Source organism: Nicotiana sylvestris, chromosome 6, assembly GCF_000393655.2.
Source record: "Nicotiana sylvestris chromosome 6, ASM39365v2, whole genome shotgun sequence".
In the NCBI taxonomy this organism is placed as follows: Eukaryota; Viridiplantae; Streptophyta; class Magnoliopsida; order Solanales; family Solanaceae; genus Nicotiana; species Nicotiana sylvestris.
This window is the reverse complement of record NC_091062.1, coordinates 195,885,155-195,905,035: the sequence shown is the minus strand read 5'-3', so window position 1 is coordinate 195,905,035 and position 19,881 is coordinate 195,885,155. Positions and strand designations below refer to the sequence as shown.

Genomic DNA, 19,881 nt, shown 5'->3' with positions numbered 1-19,881 from the left:
TTTGCAATTAAGATAGACATATACTTAATTGCCTTGTTTGGTTGAAAAATAGGAGTTGTAAATGCATTCTTGCTAATATTAATACCATAGACATATAGGTATTAGTTTAACTTGAATAGATGCATAAGAACTCGAAAGATTCTTATGAATATTATTAACCTTATAATCAATAACCCGGATAATTCAATAAATCAATCTTAAGCTAAAATAGTAGCATGATCTCTAGCAAGTCCATGACCCTGGAATATCTTTACCCAAATTGTTATCAAAATATTGTGTAATTGGTGTAGTAATTTTGTATTGAATTATTGTTTAATTACTAAGTAAATTGTAAATTGGTTCTTTATATATTTTGTGATAATTTAGCATGAATTGATAATTGTTTGAGTCTACATCAGTCGATAAGTTGATCACAATTCCTCGTGGGAACGATACTTTACTTACTACTATATTACTTGTCGATCGCGTACACTTGCGTGAGTGTTTTGGTCGCAACAAGTTTTTGGCGCCGTTGCCGGGGAATTAGACACGATGTCGGCACCATGGCCCTTCGTTGCTTGGGGCATGGATATCATAGGACCAATTGAGCCAACAACGTCCAATGGGCATAGATTCATTCTGGTAGCCATTGATTATTTCACCAAGTGGGTTGAGACCAAAACTTTCAAGTCTGTAACCAAGAAAGCAGTGGTCGATTTTGTTCATTCAAATATCATCTGTCGATTTGGAATCCCAAAGGTGATCATCACGGATAATGGTGCTAATCTTAACAGCAATTTGATGAAAGAAGTATGTCAACAGTTTAAGATTGCACACCGCAATTCCACCCCATATCGTCCCAAGGCGAATGAAGCAGATGAGGCAGCCAACAAAAACATAAAGAAGATACTTCGGAAAATGGTAGAAGGTTCCAGGAAATGGCATGAAAAATTACCATTTGCGTTGCTAGGTTATCGCACTACTATCCGTACTTCAGTAGGTGCAACCCCTTATTTGTTGGTATATGGAACCGAAGCAGTGATATCTGCGGAAGTTGAAATCCCGTCCCTTCGGATTGTCGCTGAGGCTGAGATTGATAATGATGAGTGGATCAAAACCCGTTTGGAGCAGTTGAGCTTGATTGATGAAAAATGATTGGCAGTTGTGTGTCATGGCCAGTTGTATCAAAAGAGAATGGCAAGAGCATACAATAAAAAGGTGCGTCCCCGGAAGTTTGAAGTGGGCCAACAAGTGCTGAAACGCATCCTTCCACATCAAGCTGGGGCAAAAGGCAAGTTCGCCCCGAATTGGCAAGGGCCATTCATTGTAACCAAAGTATTGTCCAATGGTGCTTTATGTTTAACAGATATCGAAGGAAAATGCATAGACATGACTATCAATTATGATGCAGTAAAAAGATATTATGTATGATTTCTTTGTTATAATTGTTGATTGTTTGTATTTGGCATTATTTCGAAGATTGAAATGACGAAGGCAATTTGCTCTGCTATCTAAACACTTTACCCTTTGTTTCCCCTTTCTGAGCCTTATTTATTTCTTTCATACCCCTCTTTTGGAATCAATCACGAAAAAGAAAGAAAAAGAAAGAAAAGAAAAAGGGAAAAGAAAATAAGTGAAAAGTATAACAACAAGGAAATTCAGGTGTGAACTACGTTTGACCTGATTCCTGTTAAGGATACGTAGGCAGCTTTACGGTTCGGTCATAGTAAAATAAATATCAAAAGATCCCCAAGCAAGAAACTGGGACAGAAGTTGTGATTGTGATAAGAAATCTGATTACAAAAGTTGTAATTCTAACCCATTTGAAATGTTTGAAGCCTTTTTCGATACCCTTTTCTTTCCAAACATATCCAACAACCCACATGGCTGTCCAAAAGAGACCTCCCGATCAGTCTTCAAGAGATGCCAAATCAAGCAAGTAAAGGGAATTCATATCAGGGGCAACACTCCGGTTTAAGCAAAAAAAATCAAAAAATGAGAGAGTCTTATTGGTGAAAACCCTCATAGGCACCATGAGGCGACGAAAGCTGAGAGAAAATAAAAATGAGAGAGTCTCATCGGTGAAAACCCTCATGGGCACCATGAGGCAATGAAAGCTGAGAGAAAGTAAAAATGAGAGAGTCTTATTGGTGAAAACCTTCACAGGTACCATAAGGCGACAAGGAATTAAGGAATCAACAAATGAGAGAGGTTTGTCGGTGAAAACCCTTCAGGGCACTGCAAGCCGAACAAGGTCCGTAAGTTGGCGGAAAGTAAAATTTGGGTTGTGGAAATCTTGGAGTACAAAATAAAACAATTAGAAAGGAGATTGGTTAAATAGACTGGGCTGATTAATCCAAAATGCATACCATGATCATTGGTGCCAGTAAATCCACTCAAATAAGTTTCTTTTCCTATCTCCAACAGTCATCCAAATTTGGATTCTCTTCTTTATTCTTAATTTTCAAAATCATTGCATTTCATTGTTATTAATTTTACTCCTCTAAAGCTCTTACAAGTTTGGCCTTGTTTCAACAAATAAGAAGGAATTTCAAAGTTTACTACCAGTTTCGAAATTGCACAAAGCAAAATGCGACTAGGACATGCCAGAGATAATATGATGAAAAGTGGGACATAAGGTGTAAGCAAAAGTTAAATTGGTGGAATGGTTCAGTAATGTCGTGGGAGATATACGAGTTCAGACAGAAAGATCAGAAATGGAGAACAACAGTTAGGGATCCTGGAGTTAAGGATAAGTCAGAAGGTCAAAACAATCCTTCGACCATGTTCAAGGCAGTCGGAACCAAGCAAAGCCTAGCAAATAGAAAACCACCTCCAGCAAGAATGCCATAACTAACCGCCATGTTTAAACTGACAAGATTTTCTTTGATTTAAAACAGGGGCAAAGATGGCATTTGTTTCAGGAAGCACCCTGTAAGGAAAACAAGTACCATGCATGTTTGATCGCAGAATTCTCAGGACCCTCCTGGAAAATGTGACTTAGTTTAAAATTCAAAATACGCGACTGAGTAGCAAGATCTGGCATAAATGTACCTCAAAAGAATATAAGTTGTTTTCAAAATTTTCATTCTTGAGATAGAATTTAGTTAGGAGTTGTCAGGACCTTCCTGGAAAATGGGACCTAGTTTAAAATTTAAAATAGTCATGAGTAGTAAAATCTAGCATAAATGTATCCCAAGGAATATAAGATGGTTTTAAAGTTCGCATGTTTAAGATATGATTCAATGAGGAATTTTCAGGACCCTGCTGAATAATGGGACCGAGCTTTGAGATTTCCATTAGATAACAAGATTTAACATAATATATACCTTCAGTAGATATAATTTAGCTTTAAAATTGTCGTTTAATCAAGAATTGTCAGGACTCTCCTGGATAACGGGGAGTAGTTTAAGACCTGCTTAGATAACAAGATATAGCTTAGATTTAAAATTGTCGTTTAGTTAAAAGTTGTCAGGACCCCCTGGATAATGGGACCTAGCTTTCAAATTCTTACTAATAGTTGGTAATATGATTCAGTTTAACACTCACAAATGCGCCCAGCTACCAAACTGGGGCAGAAAATTTTCTTTTGTTTTCTCTATTTTTGTTGAAGTCAGGTGCCCATCTGAAGAATAGGGAGAACAACACGGATATTAAAGATAAGAGCGTGACCAAGTACTAGCAATCAGGCGTCCACCTGTAGAACAAGGAACAACAGTTGAAGTATCAGCAATCAGGCATCCACCTGGAGAATAAGGAACAACAGTTGAAGTATCAGCAATCAGGCGTCCACCTGGAGAACAAGGAACAACAGTTGAAGTATCAGCAATCAGGCGTCCACCTGGAGAACAAGGAATAATAGTTGAAGTATCAGCAATCAGGCGTCCACCTGGAGAACAAGAAACAACAATTGAAGTTTCAGAAATCAGGTGTCCACCTGGAGAACAAGGAACAATAGTTGAAGTATCAGCAATCAGGCGTCCACCTGGAGAACAAGGAATAACAGTTTCAAGTTTCAGCAATCAGGAGCCCACCTGGATAACAAAGGAAAACAAATCAAGTTTCAAGGAAGATTGGCACAAGTATTGGTAATCAGGCGCCCACCTGGAGGAACGAGGGAGAACAAGTCAAAGAAAAGCAGTTTCAAGAAGAAGATGGACCAAGTTTCAGAAATCAGGCGTCCACCTGGAGAACAAGGAAAGACGATTGAAATTTTAGCAGTTAGGAGCCCAACTGGAGAACAAGGGAATACATTCGAGTTTCAGCAGTCAAAAATACAATGGTCAAAGGAAGACATTTAAAGGTTCAGCAACGAAGTGCCCGCCTGGAGGAGAGGGAAAGCATCTCAAAAATACAATTCGAGTCAGCAACAAAAGAACTTCTGAAGAAAATACAAGTCAACAAGGCAACAACAGTCACAAGACCAAGTTTGAAAATAATCTTTGTAAAGCATAGATTATAGCTTAGTCTAGCTTCTTCATTTTTGTCATGGTGTAATAAGGAGGTCAGTAAGCAGTATCAGCAGCAACAGCAGTAACAGTGAAACCACAGCTTCATGATAGTCCCAGCTACCGAAACTTCCTAAACTACATTGACCTGATTCCTTTATAGCCAAGGATATTTAGGAAACCTTTTAAGCAGAGGTTCGGTCAAATTCTTTCAAAAAATGCTTCCTACGGAGTATTCAAAACGGGCAAAAATCGCTCGTATCCGCTCACTTTATCATTGCACGAAAACTCTTTGTGTTTTCGGGCAAAAAGGGGCAGCTGTGAGCACGTGATTTTTGCCCTATGAGAATTACTCCCAAAAAATTCAAAATAAAATAATTTTCCCGTTGTTTGCAATTTTGTGGATTTTTGTGGTATTTTCTGTTATTGTTTGCATTTATCTGTGCATGTTTATTTGTTAAATTAATGAAAATACAAAAATATGTTGCATTTGCATTTAGGATTTAATTTTACAATTAGGATTAGTTAAGTAAGTTGTTTTACAAAAATGAAAAAATCACAAAAATAACGTACTTCGCATTTTAGTGTTTAATATCAAAATTGTGTGATTTTCTTTTAATTAGGTATTTAGTTATTTATGATAATAACTACTTAGAGTTAATTAATATTTTTAGGATAATTTGGTCAAGGTTAAATTTAGGTTTGTATTTTTATTTTAATTAGAAAGAAAATTGAAAAGAAAAAGAAAATAAGAAGAGAAAAATCTGGTTCGGGCCAATTTGGTCAGAATCCCAGGCCCAAAACAAAAACCCACCCCAGACCTAATCCCCAGTCCAGCCCAAACCCGTTCCCTACCCGGTCCGCCCCTACCAGACACAAACGACGTTGTTTGGACACGCTTTAATCAGGGCCGTCGATTTCATTTGATCAAACGGTCCAAGCCTTCCTCATTACCCAACCCTGACCCGCCCCTGAATCGGTCTAGCCCCAGTCAAATAAAACGACCCCGTTTTGATTAAAACCTTTGATCGGAGCCGTTGGATTTCAGTCATCCAACGGCTCAAATTAAATCACCCATTTTAATATACCCAAAACCAAACCCCTTACCCCTCTCAGAACCCCCCCTCCTCCGTCTTGCATCTTTTCAGAGACACCCTGTCTCACCGCCTAGCTCCGCCGCCTTCCGCCACCGGAAATCGCCTCACGGCGGTTCTGGTGGTCCAATCCCTTCCATCTTTACACCATAGAAACACCCCGAGCCCCTCTTTCCAAATCCTAGACTGGTTTCCTTCGAATCTTACCAAACTGCTCGAATATTGAATCTAAGATTGAGCCCTAGAGGTTCAAAATTTGATTTTTCGTGAACCCAGTGACATATATTGGTCCAGGCCCTTAGCGTTCCATGATTAGAAGACTGATTCATTACAAAAACTGATACTGCTCACTTGTTCTTTACAAGAACAAGCGATTAGTATCAGTTTCGTGTGAATCATGATGGCAAGCGATGTTTTAAGAGTCTAATAGGTGAATTCCCTTTACTATTTTTGCTCATCTTCAAACTCGCTTTACCTCTGCCTCATCTTCTTTTCTTCTACATGTTTTGATTGGTCCATTCTCTGATTGAACTTGCGATTAGCTTCAGACTCAATTTCTTTGACTTAGGTGATGTTCGTCTATTCGTAGTTCCCTTAATTTTAGTTCCTGCTTCAATGTAGTTGGTTCTGTTTGTGTCTGCGCTTTGATTTTAGGTCTATTAATTATCTTCTGTATTCAATCAATAATGTTTGCACTTAACATTTGATTCTAATTGCCCAAATGATTTTGTTTTTGAGTCTGTAAATGTTCAGAACTTCCAAACTGAATGAATTAGAACTGTAGGGGTTTTAACTCAGGGGGTCTGCTAACAAAGGGTAGTGGTGCACTACTGAATTAAATTATAAGTACTAAGTAGTGGAATGAATTAAAAATAAAAAGGGACTGGTAGTGGCTTGCTTAATGCCCTTTTAGGAGGTGGAAATCAGAGAACATGAGGGATGTAATTAAAAGGCTAAAAAATACAGGTGTAAAAGGGTATACAGTCTGGAAAGGGAGGGGAACAGAAGTAAAAAAGGACAGAATACACCTTAAAAGGGGGATACTCACTGATATATAAGAAGCTAGGACAGGAGGGAGTTTGGAGAGAGAACAATAGAGAGTGAAGAGCTGAGAATACTCTGAAAAAGAAAAGGAGAAAACTACTGTTCCATTGTTGTTCTGCATTGAATTTTGAAACTTTCTATTCCTAGATAGTTTCTGATTTTCTGTAGTGTTGAAAAACGATTTGAATTGGTTTCGGAAAGTGTTTGTTCAAGTTTTCTATCCGTTAACTGATACATTGATATATCCGGGGCTATTCATTGTTTTCTCGGATAAAATCTGGGTTGTTTTCCTGCTTCTACTGACTGCTGATCTTCCATTTTCTTTAGTGTTTCTTTGCTATCATCAGGTACATATCCTTGACTTTAAGCATGTAAAGATTGATTCACGAAGTATTTCTTTATTGAGAAAAAATGGAGATTATGTTCTCTTTCATTAGATGTTTCTTTCTTTTAGTTTCTTTCAGTTTGTCTTGTCGATTTCTATTTCGATATGCTTAGAGTACAATTGTTCTTTGAATCATGAGTTTTACATTGAAACTGTAATGGATTATCATGTAGTATTTACTGATTTTCATCTATTTAATTCTTAAGCTCTGTTATTGTTAGAAGTGTCCGTTAAATTTAAGATCTATGAATATAGTCTATTTGAAAATTCTAGATAGCCATCTCTATTAGAAGTTCGAGTAACTAGATTAAATGATAAAATGGGTTGCATGTTGTGTTAATTGTGCAAGTTTGAATTATCATGGCAATATGATTCTCCCTTTAGATATGTTTGAGCTGAATTTTGATTGAGTTTTTAAGTATAAACAATTTGTGAATTCTTGTTCTGTGAATACATATGGAGGCATAAGTCAAATGGAAATGATAGAAGCTCGAGGGAAACAATTGTGATTAAATGGGATTGGTTTTGTCTTTGCTTACTTTGATTGAACCTGTTGTGTATGTTTATTGATATGGAGGGATCAATCTAGTTATTGCCTTTGTTAAATTAACTGTTGAGTTTGATTTCCAGTACTAGCATGCTAAATTAAAAGGAGGCTACTGCTGCAACATAAATAAATTTCTTGGTCTTTTCTCTACCCTTCGCCCTTTCTCTTCAAAGAACCAAATACATTATTGGGTATTTTGGTAAGGGTTGTGAACGAGGGACTCAAGAGTCATATTAGCTAAGTGATTTTTTTTTCAAATTTTGTGAATTCTTGAATGATAAATTTGCTCTATAATTAGCTACGGCTTGTAGTGTTGCAGATTCTGGTTTTCTATTCTTAGCCTCCAAACAAAGACCAATTCATAGCACTAGAATTATCCAAGTTGCTTCTTCAGGAACATATTGTTTAAAGTGGGAAACGATTATGTGAAATGCATGGCTTTAGACAAATTGGAAAACCACTACTTGATAAAGTTACAATGAAAGACGTTACTGAGACTCTCACAAAGAAGGTACTCGGGATTGATAATGGGTAGGCGAACTTTTAGGAGCGTTAATTAATAATTATCATAGCTAGGGGTACGATTTCCATGGCGTAGTTGTGGTACCTAATTTAAAATTAGTTTTACGTATATCCTTAATTCTTTTAGTTGAATAGTTTTGAGGTGTGCCATTCACACATAGGTGCCATTCACCTATGGCCATCACTTGATCAATCTTAATTCTTTAGAAATCGAGGTGCGCCATTTAGCAAATTTTCATGGCCCTCGCAAAGTTGCAAACGCGAAGTTACTTTAGGCGCTTTATTTTAATAAATTATCTTCCTAAACTCGGGTGCGCATTTATGTGACCCAAATTCAAATCCTAACAATGTTATATAAAATGTGTTGCGAACTGCAGGTGCATTTATGTGATGCGATTCAAAACGTGTTTTATGTGACGTTGAATTTTTTCAAATGAAAGCAGTTTAAAGTTAAGATTGCACATAGGTTCAAAATGCTTTAAGTCAGATAATTAAGCCGAATATAACAGTTGAGCGACCGTGCTAGAACCACGAAACTCGGAAATGCCTAACACCTTCTCCCGGGTTAACAGAATTCCTTACCCGGATTTCTGGTTCGCGGACTGTTAAACAAGAGTCAATATTTTTCCTCGATTCGGGATTCGAACCGGTGACTTTGGACACCATAAATCTCCCAAGTGGCGACTCTGAATTTCTTAATATAAATAAATCCCGCTTCGATTGTCATTTAAATTGAAAAAAACTCCCTTATACCCTTCCTTCCGGGGTGTAGGTAAAAAGGAGGTGTGATAATAAATACCTTCATCAAAAACCTGAATATGCTACTTCTTCAACATGGCATAATATTATCAAGGGTTGACATCATTGTCAATGGGGTATCTACTGGAGGTTAGGAACATGAAGACATATTAATCTATGGTCTGACCCATGGCTTAGGATGGGTACAACTCTAAGGTCCATGCTTATAGGTCCATTACCTAAGTCACATAATACCCATACTGTCTCTATTGTTCTCAAAAATTAATATTTGGGACTGGACGGATTTTGGTTTTGAAATTCCTCCTGATATAGAAACAATAATAAACAAGCAATACATCTCCATCTATGCTCAACAACATAATCAACTCCTATGGGACCTATCAACTACTGGCAACTTCACTGTGCAAACAATGTACAAAGAACTTACTGATAATAGCAAATATTCAATAGTCTTTTGCAATGACCTTCAATGGGTATGGAAACTGCCTGTTCAACCAAGGATTAAAAGCTTTTTATGGTTGGTTCTCCATAATAGACTACCTACACTTCATTATCTAAACTACATAGGAATTCCAATAAGTCCCATCTGTTCTTTTTGCCTAGCTAGCCAAGAATCAATAAGTCATATTCTTCTTCATTGCTCTTGCGCAGAACATTACTGGAATATCATAGGATTATGAAACATAAGTAAAAATATGCCCCTAAATGCTGCCCCTATGCATTGGTTGAATAAGCTCATTAGCCATAAAGGAATTAATTTTCCCCATAAAGTAAACTCAAAGACTTTTTTAGTTTCAAGTCTTTGGCATCTTTGGACAACTCGTAATAAATATATATTTGAGCATAAAGAACAAAAGCCTAATACTTTAATATCTTAAATCTGGCGATAGAACATGCATACTTGGTAGACTCAAAATACATGCTTACTAATAGAGTACCATTACATCTAAGATGGATTCCACCAACAATAATTATTATAAACTCAATATGGATGTGGCAACTTTTTCAGCAACAAACACAGATGGAATTGGCGGGGTTATTAGAAATCACAAGGGTGAGTGAATGGTAGGATTTGCTGGCCCAATTCCTCATGTGGACTGTCTATCTGCTGAATTGCAATCACTCATCAAAGGTTTAAGTTTAGCAATACAACTACGAATGCTACCACTGGAAGTGAAAATCGATGCAAAAGAGGTAATTACACTTCTAGATAGTCAAACTTCAAGGTATTCTAACTTAATTTGGATTGCAGGTACCTCTTGAGGACACTCCATGATCCAGTAGTCACACATGCGTACAGGGAGCAAAATAGTGTAGCAGATAGTCTTGCGAAACTAGGAAGTAGGATGCCACTTGCTGCTGTGTTGTACATTTTTGTTCGACCACCTTTTTCCATCTCAAACCAACTGTTAGCAGACCAGCGAGGATTCATATCCCAGCGCATGGTTACATCCACATTAATACATCAACTGGATGATCAAGCCGGCAATATATGTTTTGTTAATAATCATGTACCTAATGAGACTACTGGAATTTATTTTGCGAGCGTGAGTAGTAAAAATGCAGTCTCTACTAGTTTAGAGGATCGTCAGTGTGAAAATCCTAGAGGCGATACCTCACATAGTTATGCCTGTATGGATAGTATAGCTGATTGTATAGCTAACAACAACATATGTAATATGATGCATGAGCATCAAAACCCTGTACGCTTGTTTTAATATACTCCCTCCGGTTCACAATAAGTGACCAATTTACTTTTTCATTTTTGTTCAAAATAAGTGTCCAGTTAGGTAATCAAGAAAAAAATCAATTTGTTTTTACTCTTTTACCCTTATGTGCATATCACTAAAAAGTTTTCTCACTCATCACTATAACTATGTGACCAATATTTAATAAGGGTAGTTAGTCATACTAAGTATTTTTATATATGATTTAACATTTTTTTTAATGGGCGTGCTAAAAGAAATCTGGTAAGTTATTGTGAAGCGCACGGAGTATTACTTATCTTTTCTACCAAAAAAAAAACTCGGTATAAAAATTGGCCGGTTCCCTGATTACACCTTTGCGCAAGAAACCAAGAACCGGTTTTGTTCCGAACACATAAAAACCACTGCTAGACCACCACTTCAGACCATCCCCGGAGAAAACATCAATCAATCAATTCGGCGAAACATTAAGAATGTTGTTTCAACTGCCTCGCCTGACCAATGCTCTCAGAGAACCATTCGACGTCGATCAAGCTTACCTTCACCGGAAAGCAATTCTCCAAAATCTCAACTCTCGCAGGTACCAAAATCCCATCTTTTTCATTCTTCATTATCAAATTTTCCAAGTGTTTAGGTGCTTAAGAATATGAGTTTTTCTTGTTTTTCAGTACTGCAACTTCACTTGAAGAATCAAAACTTGCTCGAAAGATTGTATATCAATGGGACCAAGGTAATATCAAAATTTCAATAATAACGTTCTTGTTGTGAAATACATGGAAGTAAGTTTGAATTCTTTTAGAAGATTCATGCCAGAGTAAAAGTAATCAAATTATGATGATATTTTTCTTTATAGTCGATCCTAATTAGTTTATGATTGATTTTTTGTGTGTGTGATAAAGTAATAAAATTTTATTGAAAACGGTGAAAAAACAGCCTGTGCAAGAAGTTTCCCAAAAAGATATGGTTCTCATGGGTACACCAAAAAGAAACAAGGGATAAGAAGGGTTGTTATAATGGAAATATGTTGAAATTCTTGTATTCTCCCTTTTCTTCTCCAACACTTAATGAAGTGTTCTAATAATTGGTGCAGCTTCTCCTGAGTTGCGGCAAGCGTACAAGCAGTTTGTTGGGGCAGTGGTTGAGTTGATGAAGGGTGAGGTTGTGTCAGAGGAGTTTAGGGAGGTGGCATTCAATGTTTATAGGCTTTTCACCGGGACAGTGGTGGAGGATGAGGAACACAGGAGTATTGCTGAGAAGAAGTAAGCAGATAGTTACTAAATGTATTGCTTGAAGATAATATTTAGTAGCTCTTATTTTGTCTCTGTGTGTATTTATGGTATTTGTCTGATCTTTAGACTGAGGATCAGCTGGGGTGGAAGGGGTGAACCAATGTGTCGTGCTGACATACTGTTAACACTAATCAGGAAATAAAAGGCGAATATCTATGGATTTTTTCTTTCCTATGAATACTTTGTGAATGTCTGTATGCTGAGAAATTTTCCATGAATTGCTACTCTGCAAACTCAATCTTGTTATCTAAATACAGGCTAGATTTGCAAAAACTCGTGGGCTATGCAGTTTCGGACTCATTACTATCGAGAGTTGCTTCCTTAGCACAAAGATTGTACGAATTGCAGAATTATCACCCTGGAAATGAGACAGTCTCTTTACAAGAAATGTCTAATGGAACCACTGATGAAGTGGAATTTGGCTCGGACCTTGTCTTTAGACCTCCCGCGCGATTCTTAATTGATGTTTCTTTGGAAGATTCTGATTTTCTTGTTGAGCAGGATGATGCACCTTCTTCAAGTCATGAATCACAGTACGATCATGGCTCCTCAAATTTTAGAGAATCTGTATCTGGTGTAAATTTTGATTTAAGCTGGTTAAGAGATGCCTGTGATAAGATAGTTAGAGGTAATACTTCGCAGCTTCCTCGAGATGAACTGGCAATGGCCATATGCCGCGTACTTGATTCTGAGAAACCAGGTGATGAGGTAACAATCAGTCACTCTCACTTCATAATTTCTGCTGCATACTTTAGCCACACCTTCTGGCGCATCAGTTTTGTAAGCATCTGATATGTACTATTGTTTTTAATTTTGTTTTGTGTAGATAGCTGGCGATTTGCTTGACCTTGTTGGTGATGGTGCATTTGAAACAGTTCAGGATCTTATCATGGTAGAAATTTGAAGCGGTGCTCTAATTATTATGGATCTCCATAGGATATATCATCATATTGTTCTTTAAACTTTACGACGCATTGAAGTAAATAGTATGTACCTGAACTGGTGCTCTAATTATTATGGATCTCCATAGGATATATCATCATATTGTTCTTTAAACTTTACGACGCATTGAAGTAAAAAGTATGTGCCTTACCTAGGGTGTGAAGTAGTCGTGTCTGATGATATGTTGTAGGATTGCTTGAGAGATTATAAATGCGAATGTAGGCCCCATACTATTCATGAGTTGAGTTCTCCAAAGTGCTAAATTTATGGTCAATAGGAGCAGTAAGCTATTCGGTAGAGAACCATTCATTTGCAATATGGTGTTCCTTAAATTTAATTTTTCTTCTTTTCTGCTTTTCCCCTGAAATTTAGTTCCTCGTATCTCAGCACAGAAAGGAAATTGTTGATGCAGTCCATCATGGACTACATGCACTAAAAGCTGACAAGATGTCTCCAGGGGGACAATCACGCACACCTAGTTATGCTGTTCAGGTAATAATAGTTATACTACTATGATAATGTCACATACATGCAATGCATACTTGGCATTTGAATTTACTTGTTATTAATTGTACAGGTAACTGTTCAAACTGAGTCTGAGCGGCAAATTGACAAACTTCGTCGGAAGGAAGAAAGAAAGCATAGACGAGGAACAAATAATGGGGTTGAGGATGATTTGTCTGCCGTGAGTTTTAGTTCTTTACTTCATGCAAGTGAGAAGAAAAACATATTTGAGGACCTCATTGGTCATGGTGAAGGGCCAAACACCTTAGGTCCTACAGCCCTTCCTCAAGGAACTATCAGAAAGCACTACAAAGGATATGAAGAAGTCATTATCCCTCCAACACCAACTGCATCTATGAAACCTGGGGAGAGACTGGTATTTCCCTCTGCTGCCACTATTGTTTTTCTTCGTTTATTGCTGCTCTTCCAACTACTTATCTACTTTGGCTTGATTTGTGGAAACACTTGTTAGTGCTGTTGTCCGGTACTTCTCATTTCTAGCCTTACACACACACACACACACATATATGTATGTATGTATGTTGTTGTATTAAATCTTTTTAAAGGAAAAGAAAAAATAGTAATTTTCAGAATGCTTCAACCTTTTCTATGCCCTGAGCCGAGGGTCTATTGGAAACGGCCTCTCTACCTCCACAAAAGGTATGGGTAAGGTCTGCGTACAAACTACCCTCCCCAGACCCCACTGTGTGGAATTATACTGGGTATGTTGTTGTTGTTGTTCTACCTTTTCTATGCATTCAATACTTATGCTTGAATATGTTCTCCAATGGAGGGTGTATCTGTAAATCAACTTATACAGCAATTTATCTTGTCACTGTTCAGCATTTATATGATAATGCATCTTTTCTTTACGACCAAAAGTAAAAATAAAACAGAAAAAGGCTCCTAACATTTGATGATATTTTACTTATAAAAAAATATTAAATTTTTTTGATCTCTCAACTTCCTCCTATCTTTGTTCTTCCTCTCTCTCCGGCCACAATATCCACTATTGTTTTAGGTAGCACAGAGAAAACGAAGCACAAGTCCTACAGTTCATTTTCTCGACTCTGTAATGTTAGGACTGAATCTCCGGCTGCATGTGATGTGAAGAAAGCCATCTTCTTCAATACCCTGATAGTGTAAATTGTCTTGCATAGAGAATTGGTTCATTTCTATGGAGGATGTGTGCCCAGTATGATCTAGTCAAGAAAGATTTTGCAGCAGACACTTTAGATCTTCCTATCTGCCTTTTTTGTGGGATTATATGTAGCTGTTTCTCCGGAGAAAAGCTTCAGTTCCTCCATTTCCAATTTGAGTCGATGTTCTAGCATATATTCCAGGATGTCCCATGAGTATCCATCCTAAAAAGTTAGGCACAATAGTTTCCCTGTCATTCCATGATTACATATATTCGGGGTTGGTAGGCATTGGCTATCTGGGCTTGTGCTTTGAGTTCTGGGGGTTGCTTCTCATTTGGATGTTCAAATGTGGTGCTTGGACATTGAATTCTCATATTGGGCACACGTTTGGGACGTGGGCTTTTGGAGAGGTGGTTTCTCTTTGTTAGTCGTTTGTGGGTATTTAGTCTTGTACTGAAATGCTATGCTGCTCGGACTCGGTTGTATGTATCCAAATTGGATTCTTCATCAAATAAATTTTAGGAATCGGTGATAAGGATCCGAGTGCGGGTATAGGTGTTGGGATACGGCCAATAAATGTATGTGTGTGTAGACACACACCCGATTAATTAAATTTATTGAACTAAAACTAATAAATATTTGTTCATTATAAACACCAATAATTTATTCATAAAAATGTGTGTGTGTATGTGTGTGTGTGTTATATGTTTATACACACACACTATTAATTAAAGTTATTGAACTAAAACTAATAAATATTTATTCATTATAAACACCTAATATTTTATTCATAAAATGTCTTGTGTGATAGCAAAGCGTTCTCATGCTTTATGTAACTTTATATGTATATGACATAAACCCAAAAATCAAACTAAATACCAATTAATATATACTTCTTGTTCATAGATGTAGTCAAAACACCCAAGGTAAGTTAACCAAATCTGTTGTGGATCCCACATCTCCACCCTGATTTTGAAGGGTCTGAAAACTAGGGTGTAATAGGTCAACCCCCCCCCCCCCCCCCCGCCACAATATACAACTGTGTAACTGGTAATTCGAGACAAGTTCAGGGGATACTTATGCCTTTCATATGTACATATGTGTATATATATGTGTGTGTGTATATGTATATATGTATTTGTGTTTTTTTTGTGTGCGTGTGTGTGTGTGTATATATATATATATGTATGTATGTATGTATTTGAAATTTAGTAAAGTGAGGAAATGCTAAAGGTATTTTATTTGATGCTACACCCAATTATAAAGCATTATAGCCTAACAATCAACAAACTGGAATAGACTAGGGGAGACCAGGGTTTGATCTCAGCGGAGATAGAAAATGTCTAGATGATTTCTTTCCTTCTATTTGGCTATTAAGCATTGGTTGATTGAGTTTTACCCAATATCTATGTTGTTATGAGGGAGCAGGCTCCCGGTGGATTAGATGAGGGGCCTACGAGGTGGCCTGGCTGTACCACTGTTTAAAACAATGTATTTGGAATTGGAAATGTCATGAAAAGTTGAAGATATGTTATTCTGGTAGATCCTCATTGGTTTCCCCAAAAGTTGCTTAATTCAACTGATGGTTTTGCTTGATTGTTTTTCTTATCAGATTGAGATAAAGGAGCTAGACGATTTTGCACAAACAGCTTTCCATGGCTACAAGAGTCTTAACCGTATTCAGAGCAGAATTTACCATACTACTTATAATAGCAACGAAAACATACTAGTGAGTTATTTTCTCCTTTGATAGTGTATGTTAATACTCTTTTTTTTTAATAGTTAAAATGTATGCTGTTTCGCCTATGGTGATAAATTTTTTTATCTGTCTTTGATAGCTTTCTTTTATTACCAGGTATGTGCTCCCACTGGGGCTGGGAAAACAAACATAGCTATGATTGCTATTCTACATGAGGTCTGCTAGGTCTTTCTTTAGAGTTTCTTCCGTGAAGGGTCTACTGGCACTTTGATGAAGTTATATAACCTTCTCTTGTGCAGATTAAAAATCACTTTAGAGATGGTTACTTGCATAAGGATGAATTCAAGATAGTCTATGTTGCTCCTATGAAGGTATAGCTTGAGAATTGTGTCCTTCAATTTCATTCAGATAATTGGTCATATAAGGTGATTTTTTCTCTAGGCATTAGCTGCAGAGGTCACATCAACTTTCAGTCACCGGTTGTCTCCACTTAATGTAACTGTGAGAGAACTTACTGGAGACATGCAGCTTTCTAAGAATGAGCTTGAGGAAACACAGGTTCTGTCACACTTCAGTTCTTGTAATATTGTTGATTGTTTACTTATTGGCTTTATTCTATTTTGGATTGTGGTCTAATTGAGTGGTTGATTGATTGGCTTAATTATGATGCTGTTTCATTCTGAAGCCTTGCTTAAGTTTTCGCTTTCGTCATATTTCATCAGATGATAGTGACAACGCCTGAAAAGTGGGATGTTATTACTCGTAAAAGCAGTGACATGTCACTCTCAATGCTGGTGAAGCTACTTATCATTGATGAAGTCCATTTGCTAAATGATGATAGAGGCCCTGTAATAGAAGCATTAGTAGCCCGTACACTTCGTCAGGTTAGCAAAAGCTGTTTACTTTATCTAGTGTCTGCTGTGGAAGTTTCAGTATTTTTTATATATCCTGATGTTGCCTCTATGCGCTTAACACTGCTGCAATTCTCTACTACTGTTCAACTTCTCCAATAAAGGCCTTTAAGTGAAAGATGAAGCATGTTATTGGCATTTAGAACAGAACAATACAATGTTGGAAGAAGACATTTTATAGCTTTCCATTTTTAGAACCAAAGGAATATGAGATGCATTTAGAAGGTTATGAAAATGCTGTGAGACAGAGGTTAAAGTCATGAACCTAGTGTAACATGGAAATTTATACTTGGCAGTAAGAACTATTGGCTTACTATGAAGATTTAGGTTATGAACTTGATTGTGATATCATCTCCTCTAGTGCTAAGGTGGAGGTGACTCCATTTTCATGTGCGCATGATTTGGTTTAAATTTTTATTCTGGTGCTTTGACAGGTGGAGTCTACACAGTCTATGATAAGGATAGTGGGCCTTTCAGCCACTTTACCCAACTATTTGGAGGTTGGTTCTCGGGTGAACTTTTTTTGGTTTTGAAGTCTTTACCTCCATGTTGGACATTTGGTCTATACAGAATGATGAAGCTCCAAAATTTGTTACATCCTTTTGGTTCGTCTTTTTGTTCATGGCTATTCCTTTTGTGAAATCCAGGTTGCACAGTTTCTAAGGGTGAATCCGGATACAGGTTTATTTTTCTTTGATTCAAGCTACCGTCCGGTACCTCTTGCACAACAGTATATTGGTATTAGTGAGCATAATTTTTTAGCCCGCAATGAACTTCTTAATGAGATATGCTACAATAAGGTATCTTTCTCCAAGACCTTTTTCCTTGCTATGTTGTGCACTCCCAATAAATTTCTGGCCTGACTCTTCACTTACACAGGTTGTTGATTCCTTAAAACAAGGGCATCAGGCTATGGTATTTGTCCATTCACGTAAGGACACGGTGAAAACGGCTGATAAGTTGGTAAGTTTTCTATCTGGATATGATTTAATGCGCAGTTAACCATTTTACTCAATATTTCCGCTCTCTTTGTCGCATTTTGTTTATCTTGCTCTCCTTATCACTTCAATTTACTGAAATTCTTCTCTTCAGCATTCATTTCTCTGAACATTGTTTAACTCACTATCTATATAAATTTTCTTCACTATTTATTGCTTATAAAATCTATATTAGACTCATTTAAATCCATATAGAACCTCAATTTTGATTACACGCCTATTTTTATTTAACTTACAACTCCATCCATATATGTTGCATTTCTTGTTTCTTATTAAGAAAAAAACTTGAAAAGATGGTAACGTTTACTTCTAAGTGAGGAACACAATGGAATGATGTGTTACTTTCTGGTTTTTAGGTTTAGAGATTTTTTCTAAAAGAGTTACTGAGAAGATTAATTCAGTTATGGAAGGGGGAAATTGTTACTTATGAAAGTTGAGATTCTTTCATGGAATGTGATGGAATGTGAGGGGGATGAATGACCCAAACCAAAGGGCCATCATCAAAGTGGGAGTTAGAGTGGGGTGCCAACCTAGTTTTGTTTTCAGGAGATCAAAATGGAAGTTTTGTCGGATGCGATTGTGAGGAGTGTCTGGGGAGGTAGTTGGGTAAAATATGACTGGGTCCCAGTAGCGGGAAGTGCCGGGGGCATTCTTCTTATGTGGGATGATAGAAACTTGGAGGTAAAGGAGATTAAGAAGGTAGTTTTTTCTTTAGCAGCTTTTGTCAAAGATAGAGTGAATGGGGTGAAGTGGGGATTTGGGAGAGTGTACGGACCGGTAGAAGAAGGGTCCAAGGTGTCTTTCTGGGAGGAACTAGCCAATGTTATGGGGGAATGGGACATTTCATGGGTTTTAGGGGGAGACTTTAACACTATTAAATTTCGGGAGAAGAGATTAGGGTGTAGCCTGATTTCGAGGGCCATGGAGGAGTTTCTGACTTCATCAATGATCACTTTCTCATTGACCTTCCTTTGTCAGGGGAAATGTTTACTTGGGCCAGGGCGGAGGATTCCGACTCAAGATCTAGACTTGATGGATTTCTGATATCGCCCTCCTGGGATGAGCTGGTGCCGAATGTACTGCAGATTCCTTTTCCTAGGCTGACTTCGGATCATTTGCCTATCTTGCTTGATGGATCCAGAGGGAGGGGGTGCGTGCTCCTTTCCGATTCGAGAACTTGTGGTTGAAAGTGCCAGGATTTGGAGACAAAGTGAAAGAATGGTGGACAAGCTACGAGATATCTGGGACACTTTCCTTCCGTCTTTCGAAGAAACTTAAATTGCTCAAGAGAGATATTATTAGGTGGAATAAGGAGGTTTTTGGGAGGATAGAGGTTAAAATGAGGGAGCTCATGCATGAATTGGGGGAATGAGAGAGGGGAAGGGGCGAGGGAGTTAGATGAATTTGAGAAAGCGAGACAGGGGGAGGTTAAGAGGGAAATAGTCGAGTTAGCAATAGCTCAGGAGATTAGTTGGTGGCATAAATCGAGGGCGCTCTGGTTAAAGGAGGGGGATTCGAATACCAAGTTTTTCCACAGGGTTGCGGCTGCAAATCGAAGGAGAAACTTCATAGAGTCCTTAGTTGTTGATGGGGTGAGGATTGAGCGAGGGGAGGAGGTAAAATGGGCGATAGTGGGGTTTTACGAGAACTTATGCAAAGAGGAAGTTAGTTGGAGGCCTACTTTGGGGGAATAGAGTTCAACCACATAGACAGTGAGTGGCTAGAGAGGGCTTTCGAGGAGGAGTAGGTGCACGAGGCTGTGTCGAGTTGTGCTGGTGATATGGCCCCCGGGCCTGATGGTTTTTCCTTGGCCTTCTTCCAACTCTGTTGGGACAACATTAAGGGGGAGTTGATGGAAGCCATTGAATACGTCCACGTGAATGGTGTTTTCAAGAGAAGTATTAATACTTCT

General features: G+C 37.8%; 1 protein-coding gene across 4 annotated transcripts in view; it reads left to right on the top strand.

Moving 5' to 3' along the window:
* The first annotated feature begins 10,859 nt into the window (after positions 1 to 10,859).
* The window catches only part of LOC104224009 (DExH-box ATP-dependent RNA helicase DExH14), a 58,571-nt gene continuing 49,549 nt past the window's right edge, over positions 10,860 to 19,881 (top strand). For 3 of the 4 annotated variants that reach the window (XR_011400359.1, XR_011400360.1, XM_070147779.1), the window contains exons 1-15: positions 10,860 to 11,064; positions 11,153 to 11,214; positions 11,575 to 11,743; positions 12,031 to 12,481; positions 12,600 to 12,665; positions 13,103 to 13,207; positions 13,293 to 13,595; positions 15,974 to 16,090; positions 16,217 to 16,276; positions 16,360 to 16,431; positions 16,502 to 16,618; positions 16,783 to 16,944; positions 17,406 to 17,471; positions 17,619 to 17,771; positions 17,851 to 17,934. Coding sequence is in view for 2 of the 4 variants with exons in the window: in XM_070147779.1 (XP_070003880.1) it covers positions 10,958 to 11,064; positions 11,153 to 11,214; positions 11,575 to 11,743; positions 12,031 to 12,481; positions 12,600 to 12,665; positions 13,103 to 13,207; positions 13,293 to 13,595; positions 15,974 to 16,090; positions 16,217 to 16,276; positions 16,360 to 16,431; positions 16,502 to 16,618; positions 16,783 to 16,944; positions 17,406 to 17,471; positions 17,619 to 17,771; positions 17,851 to 17,934 (2,094 nt within the window). In the remaining 2 variants the exon portion in view is untranslated. Of the gene's footprint in view, positions 11,065 to 11,152; positions 11,215 to 11,574; positions 11,744 to 12,030; positions 12,482 to 12,599; positions 12,666 to 12,740; positions 12,760 to 13,102; positions 13,208 to 13,292; positions 13,596 to 15,973; positions 16,091 to 16,216; positions 16,277 to 16,359; positions 16,432 to 16,501; positions 16,619 to 16,782; positions 16,945 to 17,405; positions 17,472 to 17,618; positions 17,772 to 17,850; positions 17,935 to 19,881 lie in introns of those variants that run through there. The other variant, XM_070147780.1, reaches the window with a different exon arrangement.